The sequence below is a fragment of the Globicephala melas genome, chromosome 6, assembly GCF_963455315.2.
Source record: "Globicephala melas chromosome 6, mGloMel1.2, whole genome shotgun sequence".
In the NCBI taxonomy this organism is placed as follows: domain Eukaryota; kingdom Metazoa; phylum Chordata; class Mammalia; order Artiodactyla; family Delphinidae; genus Globicephala; species Globicephala melas.
Window position 1 is genome coordinate 54,055,461 of NC_083319.1, and position 16,658 is coordinate 54,072,118.

At 33.4% G+C, this 16,658-nt stretch overlaps 1 protein-coding gene across 4 annotated transcripts in view; it reads right to left on the minus strand.

Annotated features, from left to right (window-relative positions):
- The window catches only part of RFX3 (regulatory factor X3), a 289,839-nt gene that overhangs the window by 60,168 nt on the left and 213,013 nt on the right, over positions 1–16,658 (minus strand). For all 4 annotated transcript variants that reach the window (XM_060299986.2, XM_060299983.1, XM_060299987.1 and 1 more), the window contains 2 exons: positions 8,669–8,850; positions 5,035–5,154 (listed from right to left, as the gene is read on the minus strand). In XM_060299986.2, the coding sequence (XP_060155969.1) occupies positions 5,035–5,154; positions 8,669–8,850 (302 nt within the window). The remainder of the gene's footprint in view (positions 1–5,034; positions 5,155–8,668; positions 8,851–16,658) is intronic.

The following is a 16,658-nucleotide window of genomic DNA, read 5'->3' on the forward strand; positions in this document are numbered from 1 at the left end:
CCCTCAGCTGCCTCAGAGCAATTTACCAGCCCTAGACGCTTATCTCTGTAATGACCCCAGGGAATTTATGGCCAGGAGAGGAATTGTAAACTATTAACATCAATCACAGTTGGAAACCACAGGCCTGGAGGTACAAAGAAATGGAAGCCAAACTTGCCCAATTGCCAGGCTTCATTCTTCTCCAAAACAGCCTTATTCTTAAAGAAATATTTTCTAAAGAAACATTTTCTCTAGTGCATATAGTATAATAATGATAATAATTATTATTTTATCCTATCACTTGGATATTTCCGGTTATAAAGTCCTTTATTTCCACTTGAACCTCAAAAAAATCTTTGAGGTAGTCTATTATTATTTCCATTTTGCAGATGAAGAAACTGAGGTTCAGTGAAGTTCAGTCACACACACTGAAGTGCCAAAGCAGCCTGTATTCAAATCCCTATTTCCCACCTTTAAATATAAGGTTCATTCCACTAATCTATGAAACTATATTAAGAAAGGTCTTCAAATGACAAAGGTTCTTGTCCTCACTCCTTAGGAACACGCATGCTTTCACATCTGTCTACAGCCAACTAGCCTTGCTGTCCCATCTTTCCAATGGCCTCTATTTTCCTCTCCTCAGTGCCACAAAGGTTTCTTCTTTCACAGAATCCAATTCCTATGAAAAGACCATTCACAGAGGCAGAAAGTGGCACATTTCCTCACTTATTTAGGACATACTCAAGTGTGATTTTCCCCTTAAATTTTATTACATGTGCACGTTTCTCTTTGGGTTATATTACCTCTTGAAGGACGGAATTCTTATAAGAACAAAGACAAGAGGACTGGTTTCTTGTCCTGGTTTCTATATTATCGTGGATACATTAATCTATCCTTTATGGACTTCGGTTTTCTCGTCAAGAGGATGAGGTGCGCTAGGTGACCTCCCTCTTCCAGCTCTAACTTCTATGATTCTGTGAATTCTCTTTTAGTTGTGATGGACATATTCTATATGCAACCATTGATTGTTATGTATTTGTTGAAGGAATGATATATGCAGTTTAATACTTTGAGAATGGCTACTGGGATCAAACACAGCCAAGCACATTGCCAAACACACTTGGCTCTATTCCACCACTTTTGCTACTAGGATTTGGAAGAATAGCTGACATACATGTGCCAACACTCTCTGAGTGCTTCTTTTAAATATTAGAAATAAACTGCTGCAAACATTTTTACTTAGTTTGTAAAGCTGAAAATTACTCATCTCCTTTTTGCTCTATAATAACCTAATTTATTTATTGTCTAAATTAGGGTAAGCAAATTAGTCCATAAGTGAATTTCCTTGAAAACTGAAGACTACCTCATTTAAGTGCAGAAGTTATTTTCACACGAAATATTTTCAACAGAAGGTATTAAAAGAAACCAACTATTACACATTCTCCTGTTTCCTTAACCAGGGTAGTTAACCTCTTCTTGATTACCTATAATGTCATCAACATGCCAAATAGTTATTACACTGTGTTAGACTAGATTTTAGCCACTATAGTGATACTTAAAGGGCCTACTGGAATGCCTAGGTCTATGTGTCCTTCCACTGAATGTATACAGACTGCTGAGCTGAGTAACCCAAAAGTGAATCGAAGACCCTAGTCTACTTATATTTCCTCCTGCCAGCTGTTGTATCTCATGATTGCCTATGAATCAAGTGGGCTCTAATCTGCTCCTTTATTTTAGGTAAATGACTTGAGGATGGCTTCATCTTTTCAATTAAGCTAAACTAAGGGCTCTGTGACATCTGTTTTACAGTCAGAAGCTGTTTCCATTTATTTCCAGACTCATGGTTATGTTCCCATATGGTGGTGTTGCTGGGAATCTGATTTGTAGATAAGGGGAAATTTCCTCTACTACCCTATCAAAGCTTCAAATGAGACATCGTATGTAAAGGAGCTCTAAAAATTATAAAGCTATGCAAAACAATGACCATCATTAATGCTACAACTACAATGATTCCAAACTTATCAGAAAAAATGTACAAATTTTTATTTGACAAAATAATCACTGCATATAATTGAATTTTCTTACTACAGGAACAGGTGAAGCATGTACATTTATACTATGGAAGATGTGCACATGTAGATGTATACAAAAAACCTTGAGGCATTTAAACAATTTGAATATTCCAAAATATTAAATACTAGTATAAAATATTTTAAACCTTTCAAATGTCACTTGTACTTTAACAGGAGAATGGCAGGCTCTTCTTATGTGAAATTTAATATATTCAGTAGAATCATTTGAGTTTTGGAATCACCTTATTTTATAAGCCATAAAACAAACAGTACAATGAGTCCCTTTTTCATCGTTTTCAACAAATACTCTTAACCCTTGAATCCAGACTCAGGAAGAGACACTTTTCCTCTCCTGTCCAAGTGTTTCCTCTAAATGCGGTAACGGGCTTCACTTAAGGCCTATCAATGTTGCCAGTGATATAATCCTTCAAAGAGACAACAGAAACCTCCCTCTGTCCTAATCCCAGTGAGGGGTTGGTGAAGTTGATAACACTAACAATTCAAGCAGTTATCCAAGACACCATTCCAAGAGCAACTGTCCATAATCCAAAATTGTACCATTAAAAAACAACAACAACAAATTAAAGGAAGTTTCAGTACTTTGGTTCTCTAACATTCTTATTTCATAAGAAAGCTAACACTATAAGAAACTAAAGTCGGTACAATTTATGAATATTACCGAGAATTTTATATCACTTTTTAAATACAACCATATTATGTCTAATTCTAAAAGCAATAATTACTATACTTATATTGCAGGGTTTTCATGGCTCATCAATCTTTATAGCCCTGAAATCTGTTTCATAAGGAGACCTTTGTAATTCCTTGGTCTTGCTTACCTAACCCAGGCTTTGTATAAAGAATGTCTCTTGAAGGTTTCCATTTCCATGAAAACTTGCTAGGATTCTTTGCAGTGAAATCACTGGACGAAGTAAGTTTCAGCTGTCTTGAGTGCAATTTACCAAGGTATTGTTCACATTTAAGTTTGAGTATATATTATTTTTGAATTAATCTTTTTTTTCTTTATTGCACCAACATTTCCAATGTGTAGTACTGCTATGCATGAGCGCAGAGACCACACCAGAAAGTAAAAGCTATGGTATTGCCACTAACAGGTGGAAACAATAATGGTCTCAGGACAACAACAGTTTATTCCAATTCACACAAACTCTGTCTCCAACTATACAAGGGACTGTTTTATGGCTTTTTTCCCCAGATCCCTTCTTAGTATATTTCACTGACTATACCTCAAAAAACAGGAATCAGCAATTTAAAAAATAAGTTTGAGAAAACATAATAATTTATATAATAGCCAATCTTGAACTGACTCTTCAGTCTTGAATACTCTCACTAGAAATTATGACTGTGTTAAAGCCACTTAACAAGTGTCTTTATTTCCAGCCTCTTCCCACTAAATATGTCTTGCCCCAAATCAAAAAGTAATCTCTCTAGAAAAAATATGAAAGTGTCATTGTTTTGCTTGGAAGCAAGTCTTTGAAGACTTGCACAGTATCTAAGCACAAAGAACAAACTCATTAGCTTCATATACAACCAAATCCCTTCATCTATGATCCAAACTACTTTTAAAATCTCATCTCCCATTAAAGTACCCAATCTTCTTCTCAATTCTTCTCCTGCAATATCAACCTCACCAGATCAGAGTGCATTCACCAAAGACGCCATGGACCCTCTCGGTGGTGATTTTGTTTACATTCCCTCTGCCTGAATGTTCCTCTCTTTTTCTGATCCCTCTAATTCCCTACTCAAATAGCACTTTCTTTGTGAAACTTCCCAATCCTCCCTCTCCCAGACTTTGCTGAAATAGTTCAGCAAAGTACTCCAATAGTTCCTTGACCAAAGCTTTGTTTTAGCATTTCTTAGGTTGTATTACTTAAAAAAAAAATTCCCATGTGCCTTCTCATCTAATTTCTTAACTCCTCAAAGGTAAGGACCGTGTCTTATCTCTGCACACAGGGCCTAGCACATGGTAGAGACTCAATTGGTGCTTGCTGACTAAATAGATAAAGGACTACTGTGTGATATACTTTTTTCTCCAGCAGCTACTTGGAACTAAGGCTTCTGATTAAGCTAGTATGATGTGCAGGAGATCTCACCACGGTGACTCACCATCCCAGATCAATGGCTTAGGGAGACTGATCAATGGATTAGGCCAACTGCACCAGGTGCAGTCCTCCTTTCTCCTACCTAATTTTGCATGTTCAATTGAAAAGAAAAACTGTAGCTACTGTCATGGTTGAGCTATACTGGTAAAGAGGGAAAGATTTTTCACTTTACTCCAAACTGTGATATAAGTCACAGGAGACAGAAGGCCCGTGGCTATGTAGCAGCATTATGGGCTTGTACAAATCATTTAACCTCTCTGGGATTTATCTGAAAAAACAGGGGTCTTCATGCTTTGACTGCCACAAGGCTGAGGGGCCAGACTAGACTCATGTATTTTTCAATTCTAAGATCTATGATTCTATTCATCCATCCATTCATCCATCCATCCATCCATTCATGAATGCTTAAGATCTCTTATAGCTCTAGTATCTACAATTATACATCTAGGAAAGCTGGAGTCAAAGAAAATGTAAGATGTCCCAAACATTCTGCAAGAATTTATACTGTCAAAAAGAATGACCTGCAGGATATGCAGATTAACAAGTAAGAAGCTCATGAATACTGACAAGTTTCTCCAGATGCTCCTTACAGTTTGTGTTTAGTTTCCTTATCTGAATAGTTTGGGATGTCACATTTACTTAAAGGCGACAAACACGCTGTCTGATAAGTAATTGTGAAAGATTTGGAAAATAGAATGAAATTCTAAATCATATTTGAGAACTGTCTGTAGTGAAAGTATACCAGCAATAGCGACATTCTTGCACACTTAGGTATTTGTTCTGCTTGTTCAGAAATAAGGAGATAGAACATCTAAAGAAATACATAGCTTTGACATGTCAATGATAATTCCAGAGTCTACCTTTGTTTCTGTTGCATGGGTTGTTGTCTCATAGCCATATACTGCATGTCTTCTTGCAGACGATTAAGAGGGGAATCTGGCTTGACACGAATCCCATAGTAATGGTACTTGGAGTTTCCTCTTCATAAAAGAACAATAAACAGAGACACAAAAAGTCAGTCAAGTCAATATTAATCATACAGGATGTCCATTTAATTTCATATTTGGAAAAATTAGATAAAGGCAAAATATTGATGTTATATATTTATGATTTACCTGTTCTGGACACCTGTATATTTTTATGGTGGCTACATTTGAAGAATCAAATTAAGATTCTGAATCAATCAATTCAAGGCCCTAAGAAAAATTTTTCCTTATAAACTTTTGCTTAAATATTAGTCAGAATCCATTTGCTCGATTTAAGTTACATTTTATTTTCAACTTTATATTTTAACTATAATTTAGAAGATTAGATTAACAGGATATTCATTAACAGGATAAAGGGTTGCACACTAACTAGGAATTTATTATCAAATGGTTATGCAGAACAAAGAGAAAAAAATCTTAACTCTACTGTCTTGGAGAAGTCCTGTATTTTTCTAATTCTATTACTGCAGGGATGATTAAGATAACTTCACTGATACAAGATGTTGTGAAGTCTATTATTTAATATTTTGAAACCTAAAAAAGAAGCAGGCATTTAATCTACTGATTTCAAAGCATATTTTATTAGTCTCTGTTTTTGTGGATTCATATCAGTTTTTCAAGCTGAATAAGATGTGTCACAACAGACATGGGGAAATTTCTCGGTGAAAATGGCAAATTTCCACCTAGATAAAAAATGTCACAACTTCCTCATGTTCATGAGAAAGACCATATTTGTTATTAGAAATGACAAAGTTTTACTCTGAATGAAATTTGCAAATTCTTGCAAAAATAACATTTTAAACATGTAAATTTTTGCAAAGAGAAAATAGTAGTTTTTCTCAAGTCTATATATAGCAAGACATCCGTGTTCTTTCCAACTTTTTCTTTCATTTACAAGAAGAAATGCAAGTGGAGTGTGGATTCAATATTTTATATAAAAATAAAACAGAATTTTACTTCCAAGATTGAAGAACACACGTTAGATGAATCCTATATATTTGAAAAGACATTAAAATCTATTATATAAATAATATTGCTAGTTTAAAAAACATAGGGCATTTGAATACCTACATAGTTTCAGCAAAATAAACCAGTATGAAAACTTAATGCCTTCCACTTGCAGACATTAGATCTTGCCTCCAAGATCCACTGTAGAATACAGCAAAAAACAAAAACAAAAAATACCAGAAACTGTTCCCATACAAACTGGAGAACAGGAGGGAGTAGCCAATGACAAAGATACAAAGTAAAATCACATCTCTCTTGTGAGACCCCAAAATACACGAAGTACCTAGTTTCTCTCCAGTTTCCTATAAATTGGAATCTTGGATGGGTTGGAGGAGAGGCGGTTCTTTCTATTCCACTGAAGATGGTTGGGGGAAATCAGTATGTTCCATGGTCTTTTTTGTTTAAACTTAATTTGGAGATAACAAAAGCTACCTTTTGATTTACCTTTGTTTAGAAACATGGTGATACTACTTATCTTTTACTTAGCTCCAGAAACTTGAGCAGAAGTTTGGTTCTGGTTTTAATGAATTCACCAGATAATCTTATCGATGGATAAATAACAGTTTATGGTTTACTTAAAAAAAAAAATCTCAGTTGGTTTGCCTCATGATTTATACTGCTTTTCTTTCTGTGCCCTGGGTGAGGAGTAGAATGAATGCTAACACAGTTTCCATGGTAGAAAGAACCTCTGGCACTTCACCCTTATCATTGTCAGTTTTTCTACATTAGAGTTCTGCTAGCTTCATAACACAGTATTTGTTCAAACTTTCTCCCTAGGATTTCTTTTCTCCTTATTCTTCTAGGCTTTGTTTTCCATCTCTAATTACAAGACTACATACAATTTTAAAAGGAACAGGATACACAATTGCTACATAGTGAGAGGGGGAAGTAAAGAACATCAGAAAGAAAAAGCTGCAATATTGCAATATGTACTTGTAGAGTATAGAGTATGGATTCTACTCATTCACAAACCCAAACAACCCCAGTTTTGTCCGTTTCTATTTTAAAGATGTGTTTCAAGGTTTGAATGGAGCCTCAAAATAGGATCCATTGAAATCCCTTTCAGTAACAAAACGGGCACAACAATACAGCTATTACAATGCTGAATAAAGTCCAGAGATTCAAAATATTGGCACAGTATGCATAACTACTGAGCCATCAGCTAGGATATAGTAGGTTAGGTCCCCAAATAATGATTTTCCTGGTTCTAGGGAAAAAAATACTAGCGAAACAAGGTTTTTTCAAGGAACTGGAAGCTAGTTCCTTTACTCCAAATAAACAATCATATTCTTCAGTTTAAAATATACTATCCTTTCAAGTACAGATAGAAGAAAATACATTTATGAGAGAACCGAACCTCCAGCAATCTGAAAGCTGTACAATCACTTAATATTCACACTTTGACTACATATAGACCTTGTAAATATCATAAAATGGCCACACTCCTTTTTTTTTGTATAAATTTATAGTGAAGTCAATTACTGAGGCTGTTTATTTTATTAAGAATATTTAAAAAGCTTTACTAGAATACTATGAGGCTGTGACTTATAACTCATTAAAGGTATATCATCTGTCATATACAGTACAGGATCTTTATTTTTATACTTCTAAATATGGATTTTATAAGATTTAGGAAATCAAAAACATCCATATCATTCTGCTCAGCTATTCAAAATATTTGTTATGATAACTTGTAAAAATTATAGCAAGGCAAAAATGAAGCTCTATAGTTCTAAGTATTATTTTCAGCATATTTTGATTAGTAAAAACACTCATATCTATTTACAAAGGAAGCAAACAGAGAAAGTAAGTCTTCTTCACATTACTAGTTTCTCTGCAATGGAACTAATACTATATTTTTACTTCCATAGATGCATGGCTTCACAATCAAGAGTTTTAAAAAGGCCAATAAGAAGTTAAAAAGGACCAGGTCATTAACTGAGAGCTTCAAACACCTCAAATCTGCAAGTTCACTAAATTATTTTTAATTGGTCTCCAGAAATGGAATGAAAAACTCAGCTTTAATTTTTACTCTATTCAAATAGAGGAGTTTTTTATAAAGACATTTCAATGTAATTTTGCAAGTCAAGAGATACACAGTTTTCCACTTAACTTTGTCACTTTACTCATCATCTTTAGTACAGTTATTCTTCAAAAGAGAAGATAGTGATATATACTAATTTTTAAAGTATCATATATAAATCTTCCATTAATAGCTTGGTCTGCTCATTTCTATGTGATTTGAGAATCAGTTTTTCTCAAAGCTTTGTTTACTCTGTTGATGTTTAGTAGGACAATGCATCATACTGGAATGGCAGTTTTCAGTGAATAATGACCTTTCCTTTTCCTGGGGGATTTTATAAACTGAGCTTTCTTTAGTTTTTCTTTATATGTTATCTGTAATCAAGTACTTTTGCCCAAACAATATACTGAACTATATTGTTTAAAGCTATAGTTTAAAAAAGAGAGATTAGTTTATGATATTATTTTTAGTACTAACCTGGTTCCCAATCTCCTGGTTCGTAGCCCCATAAAAATTGACCTTATAAGTTTTCCAAAAGAAGCAGCATTGACTGGGTCCAGTTTGTGTTCCTGACAGTGTCGTAGGTAGTGGTTGTAAAGAGTGCTTCTGGGAAGGCTCACTCCTTCTGCTGTCTCGTAATTGTCCAACAGCCACTGGAGCTAGTATAAACAAGACAGGGTAAACACAGAGAAACCAAATCATTCACCAAAATGTCTCTAAGACACTGCAACTGTAATACACAGAAACACTCAGAAGATCTTCCTCAAGCCATGTAATAGGTAAACTGTTGTAATTCAGAGGACTGTGTAATCTGACTTTGAAAACTCTCAGAAGTGTAAATAGCTGACCGTCATTTATTGACCACAGACCATGTCCATTCCTTCAAACATTCAAGCACATAAAAAGACATACTAATTTTCCTTGTATTGATTGCTATTTTGGAGACAAATACCTTTTCAAGGAACTCAAATAATACCATTAACTGGTTATAAATATAATTTATAATTGTACAGAAAAAAAACATGTTACCAAGCCTGGCAGCATGGCACATAATATGTCGTTAGTGTTGGTTTGTTACAACACATGAACAGCAGGCTGCCTTGTATAATTATTTACACTAAGGTTCTATTCATTTTTATAGAATTCTAATTTATTTATCCAATTTACTTATACAAGATAATACAATAATGGTATTATCCACTGGGACAAATTCTACAAGCAGTAAGGAAAAATTTCAGTCTTTTTTTCCCCAGAAAGAAAAAACTCCCTAGAGACTGGTTTAAAAAAATATGTGTAATGAAAAGGAATAACTTACTACAATCATTTGAGTTTTTCTACCTCAAAGCTATGTTTTTTCATAATTTTGGAAGACATACTACAATGGTAGTTGGTAAAGCAATGTTTTCTCAATCTATAGTTCACATTTTAAAGTTTTATGTTGTCCCGTCTGAATTTTTAAAAAATAATCTGTAAAGTACATAATGTGCAGGAAATTTTTAGAAAAATCTAATTCATGTATATAGTACTGAGTTTCAACATTAGAAAAATCGAATTATCAATCTGTTCATTATTTATTTATAAAAGGAGAACTGAAATAGGTTTAAATGACTTTCTTAAGGCCATACATACACCATCTCAGTGCTTGATCTGGTTTCCAACACACTTTCCTGATTATTTGCATACCAGTTATTATTTCTACAAAAGCAGCATATATGTCACATTACTTGTCTCAACCAAATTTCCATGCCATATATAGAAGGTGTGATAAAAAGGTGATATTCTACATGCAATTCAAGTTAAATGTAAGTTATGGAAGGAAAAGAATTCCTTTACTGAGCATCAACTATCAGTCAGGCAATGTGCTAGGCTCCTATGGATGTAAAAATGAATGTGACCTCACTCCTGTCCTCCAGGAATTTACAGTCACATACTAAAAATGATAATAAGAACACTCAAACTAAAGCATTTCTCCATTTTGCTTACATATTTTAAGATTTGTGATCAAGCTTAGAACCTACACTTTCAGACTCTTAATAAGAAAATCCATTAAAAATATTGTCAGAATTATTTTCTTTAACCGTGACAGCTGAATTTTCCAGAACAATTTTAATTTCAAATATTCCTACATGATATTTATGTAATCAAACATGTCATTAACCTATACTTGATGTTGGCTTAGAAAATATGGCCACCAAGCCTATAAGACAGAGCAGAGTAGTTTTAAAAATAAAAATAAAATTAACGTTCTGGTCAGGAAGCCTTTAGGTTCTCTATGAACCACATACACATATGAATACATTTAAATATACCTATTGCCTCTGAACATATACAACGCTCCCCTATGAAATTTTTAAAAGATTACACAAAATAAACATTCATTTTTATAATGACCAAAAAATTTACAGGTCAAAAAAAATTCTTTTCATATGAATCATCTGTAACCTTACTGTCAGTAAACAAGTTTTCCAGAGGCATTCACACATGATTTCTGAGTACTCTACATGACACATAGAATAAGTTCACATATACATATTCATTTAGTGTAAACAGAGGTGGTAAACTGATGGGAAAATCCAGTTATAAAGGCTCAGACTGGTATTCTGCCTACAACAGTGGGTCAGTATGTCTCTAGTGTTCCTTTTGAAATTTTAAGACTTTGTTGATTATGAAACAACTGACAGAGACGACACATAAAATGTGGCAAAGCAAACCTGCCTCACATATTTCATCCACGTGCCTCAGTAAGATGACTGGGATCTGAAAGCATTGTTTCCTCATTTGAATGGTGTTAGGGCAGCTCTAGTGAACCATACTGCACACAAATGATGGCTCTTGTTTTGTGTACATATACTAGATAGAGCCTTCCATTGGCATTCTAAATATATAAAGAATATAGAAATAAAGAATATTGAAATACAGAATATAGAAAGGAATATTCTATGAGGAATTTAATCCCTTGAGATCAAGGAATATTTTTTAAAAACACCATAAAATGGGCAAGCATATAAAAACTATAAGTATTTTTTGAAAAACAGTAATATTTGGCAACTGAACTAATGAAGTGCCCACATCTACAAGCATTGAACAATGCCAGTAAGTTAAAAATGTCACAGATATGTTTGTATGTATGTCTATGTATCCTCAAATAATAAGGCATATTGTCAAAGCCAAAATGGTATATTTCTTAACAAAAAATAAAAATCAATAAAAAATCAAATATTTCTTCCTTTGCTAATGAATAGAACATATATCTATATATGAAACGTTAAAGGGCTTTTTTTTTCAGAAATGGAAAAATAATCAATTTCATAATGTGAACTTTATAACCAAAAGTATACAAATAATAAAATAGATCTGATGTAGAATACTTTTAATAAGATATAAATCAAATGAAAATAATTTGTTTAATTAATCAGATACAACTTAAAAATTTCTGTAAACTGCCTTAACTGTTTACCTTGCAATATTTAATTACTTAAAAGTAAACACAAATATCTAAAAATGAGAGTTTATAAATATCTCATGATCCAGGGCTTCCCTGGTGGCGCAATGGTTGAGAGTCCGTCCTCCTGCCAATACAGGGGACACGGGTTCGTGCCCCGGTCCGGGAAGATCCCACATGCCGCGGAGCGGCTGGGCCCGTGAGCCATGGCCGCCGAGCCTACGCGTCCGGAGCCTCTGCTCCGCAGCGGGAGAGGCCACAACAGTGAGAGGCCCGCGTACCGCAAAAAAATAATAATAATAAAATAAAATAAATAAAAATAATAAAAATAAAATACTCATAAGCCTGAATAATATTACTCAAGCCCCTAGTGAATAACCTGGAGAAAACGAAGCTTTTATTGGATTGGCCACATGGTCCTCTGAAGTGGCTAAGCAAGTCACAGAATCTGGACTGGCTCTTTTGCAAACTGATTGTTCTTCTTACATAATTTTACATTGTTAAAGGTTTTTCTTCATTTCTAATCCAGTTTTTAAAAATCTGAGTTTATCTGTAATATGTATTTGTGTGTCTGTGTGTGTACACACACACGTGTATACATATTTACATACATATGTATATTTTATATATATATATATATATATATAAAATCATTAGTTGGTTTGAAAAATTCCACAAGAGTGGGTATGCAGGTATTCTAGTGACTATCACTTTTACAGTAGCAAAGCTACACTTTGTTCCCTGCCCTTTGCTTGCAGGAGGAGGAGCTCTTATTCCTTCCCAGAAGCCTGGAGATCACTTGGGAAGGGCAGGAGGTCAAGCGGAGGTAAAAGCCCTGAAGGATGGAGGTGGCTCTGCTGCAGCCATGACTGCTCCAACTAGGAAGCCTGCCAACAACTGCACACCCAGGAGTAGTGCTCCCACAAATTGACTGTGTAGGTAGAAACTGGTTTAGGAGCTACCAGATAAGATTTTGAGATTTAGCTGGGGATTAATCTGCGTTCTACATGCCAGTATTTAACCTTCGAGTTTTGACACGGTGATAAAATTCTGTCAGATCTTTGAGTCTAAAACATAGTATAAGAAAGGATTAATTTTTATTATAAGAGAAACTTGGCAGTTAAGTGTAACCTGAAGGTATACACTCCACGTGCTGCCCCAGGGAAGTTCATGCCTATTAGAAGATATATTGTTTCCTTGGATTTCCTCTTTTATAAAATGTATTTGGACACTAATTCAATACCCTTAACATTTAGTAATTTAGAAATAACTATTGCTATTTCTTTTACTCTTTTATAAGATGTCTTATAAAATATTTGTTTATATTTATGATTTTAAAAGCCCATGAAATACCATAGGAACTTTTAACCTTTATATTTAAAACCTGTTTATTCTACTAATGAACTAATGTAAATTCACGTAAGGGTAGAAACCAAGATAATTGCATCTTTCAACCTTTGCATTTAATCTATATTAATCAGGGTAGATTAAGGAAGATGAACAGTTCCTATTTGTCCCAAAGGGAAATACTGATTGACAAATTAAAAAAATATACATTATTGCATTCCCCAATTAACATCTAAATGTAACATTGGCATTTTCCCCCAGATGGATTATTATCCATTAGGATTCATTTTAAGTTCAGTTCACTGATGATGTGCATTTTGACAGGTCTTATTTCCATCATAACTTATATTTACAGCACAGCCAAGTCAAGAGAAAGTAAGCATAAAACAAGGTTTTGCTTTGAGCTGAATATATTTCAGTAGCTAAAACCAGCAAAAATCATTATTTACTAGATAGTAAAAGGTATATAAAATAAATGCCTAAAGCTTTTTATATACCTTAAATGGAATTTTAAAAATGCACAAGCTGAAAAACATTACGTGAAATTTGGGAACAATTAATTTAAGAATGTTTCTGTATTTAAATTTATAATCTAAAATATCCCAAATTTGATACAATATAACCATTAAATGCCAATTTATATTATTTACAACTGAGAATAAGTATAAAATAAACTTAAGTCTGCAATGAAGAAAATTAAGATATTCTAATTTGATTTAGGCAGACTACACATCATTTACCCATAACATCTTCACATGCCAAAAAATTTAGAAATAAAAATATTTAAATAAAAAAAACTAAAGGTTGTACACGGGGAAATGATAGCTCGGCCATACATTCTTCCACTCAAATGGTGTGCAGGGAGACCATTGTCTTATCAACAATGCTCACACATACACCTAATTGAAGCATACTTGGTAACAAAGAATACACGTGTGAGTCCCCAAATAAATGCACACATGATTGGCGAAGGTACTTAGAACACTGAAGGCAAAATAAGGTCTGTTCCCTTCTATTACTTGTCTCTTACATTTATTCACTTAGCAAATATTTAGTGAGCACCTACTATGTACCTGGCACTGTTCTAGGCACCAGGGGTGCATCAGTGGATAAAACATATAAAATCTTTACTGTCTTGGAATTTTCACTTGTCAATAAATATTTATTGTCTGCCTATATAATGCTACTACTGGAATAAGTGTCATTATGTTAATAATGTTAATAGAAGGGAACATGGCACTCAGTGTAACTACTCAGTCACAGATGAGGCACTATGTTGGGTATGAAATAGGCAAGTTATACATGCATTTTTGACCTGGATGATAAGAGCATGATGATAAAAATAGACCAGTAGTACAAAATACTCTTAAGAATATGTTGAAAAAGGGATATAAAATTTAATACCTCACTAAATCTTCTAATGTGTAGAAAGAGAGGTGAAAAACAAAGAAATCAAGTTGGATTATACCAACAGGGGATTATTTATTTGATTTTATCCTAATAAGAATTTTCCAAATTATTGTGAATAATCGAATATATAAAGAGAAAATAGAAAATCCATCTATTCCATATTGCAAAATAGAATGACAACAGACTTTCAGCTCAAAAATCATGACTAAGATCCCTCTTCAGAAACTAGTAAGTATGGGACACAAATTATTGATAATTTCTCCTAAATTTTGCCTAATGAAATTGATCCTTTGTAGAAACTGATGTCAGGGAACTATTATCATAAGGTTGAATTTATGTCCACTTCAAAGAATCCCACAAACCTCAAATGATTCTATATTATGTGCTATATAGGAAGGGATAAAGATAACTTAGAGCTTATTAACATTTAAGTTGTTAGCCATATTTAAATTAAAAAAAAACCCTCGCCACTAAAATTTTTCTACACAACTGAAAATCATCAATTAGGTTTTAACAGAATTTAAAATACCCTTAGCAGGTGATTATCAACTGGAATGCATGTAGTAGCTTACGCCAGTTGCTTGGATAAATCTAACAAAAATTAGGAGCATCACTAATTTTCCAAGGACAGAAAGACAGCATGATCTTCTAATGGGTTCAGGTGGAAACAAAGCCTGACCGGTCAGCAGAAAACACTGATCCCTTCTCCACTGTTTATAAACATCTTTAGAATCCTTTGTATTTCCAGAGACTTGACTATAAATGTGTTGCTTTTAAATAAACTTAACTGTACCTCAGAGGTGTAATAAAAGTGAATCAAGATATTTAGAGAAAGATTATCACTACATTAGCAACATTTATGCCCACTCTGTATATACTGAAATGCCTCTGGGAGTTATAAACAGTATGGAAGAGTTGCCATGCTATGTAATAAAAAGTACAAAGCCATAGAGTAACAAACATGTATCTGTTGTTTATGCAGCTTAATTCACACATTCATTAACATTAAATACTACTTCATGAATTTTACAAGAGAATAACAATGAAAAAAACATATTTGAAAAGTTTCAAAAAACCAACAAATAAAAATATACAAAAATGTTCTTATATCCACATTACTGTTCATAAAAATACTAATTAAGATGGGTAATTCAAGTTAAAATTAAACACATCACATATTTTACTGAAGTATATATCTCAAATGACAATGAGATGTGAATTGAATATCAAAGCACAACTTCATAGAAGTCTGAAAGTTCAAAAAAGGTAACTGGAAATTTCAGGATTCTTTTTCTTATATCCCTGCACATTTTCAACTAAAAATGAACAACATTTTCCCTTGCCATTTTCAAAACAAAACACCAGATGGTCCTCGCCCCCTCCCCAAAACATACATCCTAAAAGTTGAGAGTAAATCAGTCTCTACACACAACCACAGACTCATGCTAGCACAGCAGGAATATACCTATGAAACATGTAAAAGAGTGATGTACTGCATACAAACTTTCAGAAAGGGGAAAAATCATATTCCTTAAACTTTCAAAAGAAGGGCCAAGGTATATATTGTTTTATAATTTAGAATCTATAATTTTCATCAAAATTGTAGTCATTCTCCAAGTAGGTTAACTTGTTTTTATTTGTCATGATATACTTCCCTTTGAAAAAGAAACAAACCACTTCATCTAAAAATAAATGTGTAAGAACATAAGGAAGTATTTTGTGTTATGTTGGAATATAAAATTTAAATGTTTGAAAATTCAAATATTTAAAAAGCACAGTGAAACATTTTCTATGAGCTAAATGTTTCAGGTTTATTGAAAAAAATAATGATATTTTATTTCACTTGGGTGATCCAATTTTGGACTTTTCAGTCACAAAATATGGGGAAGAATTAAAAATAATAATTTTATCTCCAAATTTAAGAATACACTGTCAGCTGGGAGGAAAAACTCTAATTCTTACTATATTGTTACTGACATTAATTCAGCAGAACTGTCTAGACAGATTTAAATCATAGGTCTATTTACTTTTTCCCATATATTCAGAAATCATAACAAAATAATTTTTAATCATCATTTTCATTGAGTCCCCAAAATTTGTACATTTGATGAAAATGTTTATAGTTTCACAAATTGTCATCATTCTTCTTACACTCACCGGTGTTGTAGTGATGCTGCATCTGATAACAGTTAAAAGCTTTAAAAAATAGTAACAATAATCCTGTTTTATCTGAATTATTGGCAGTTTATGGCTTATCTAGAATCCCAC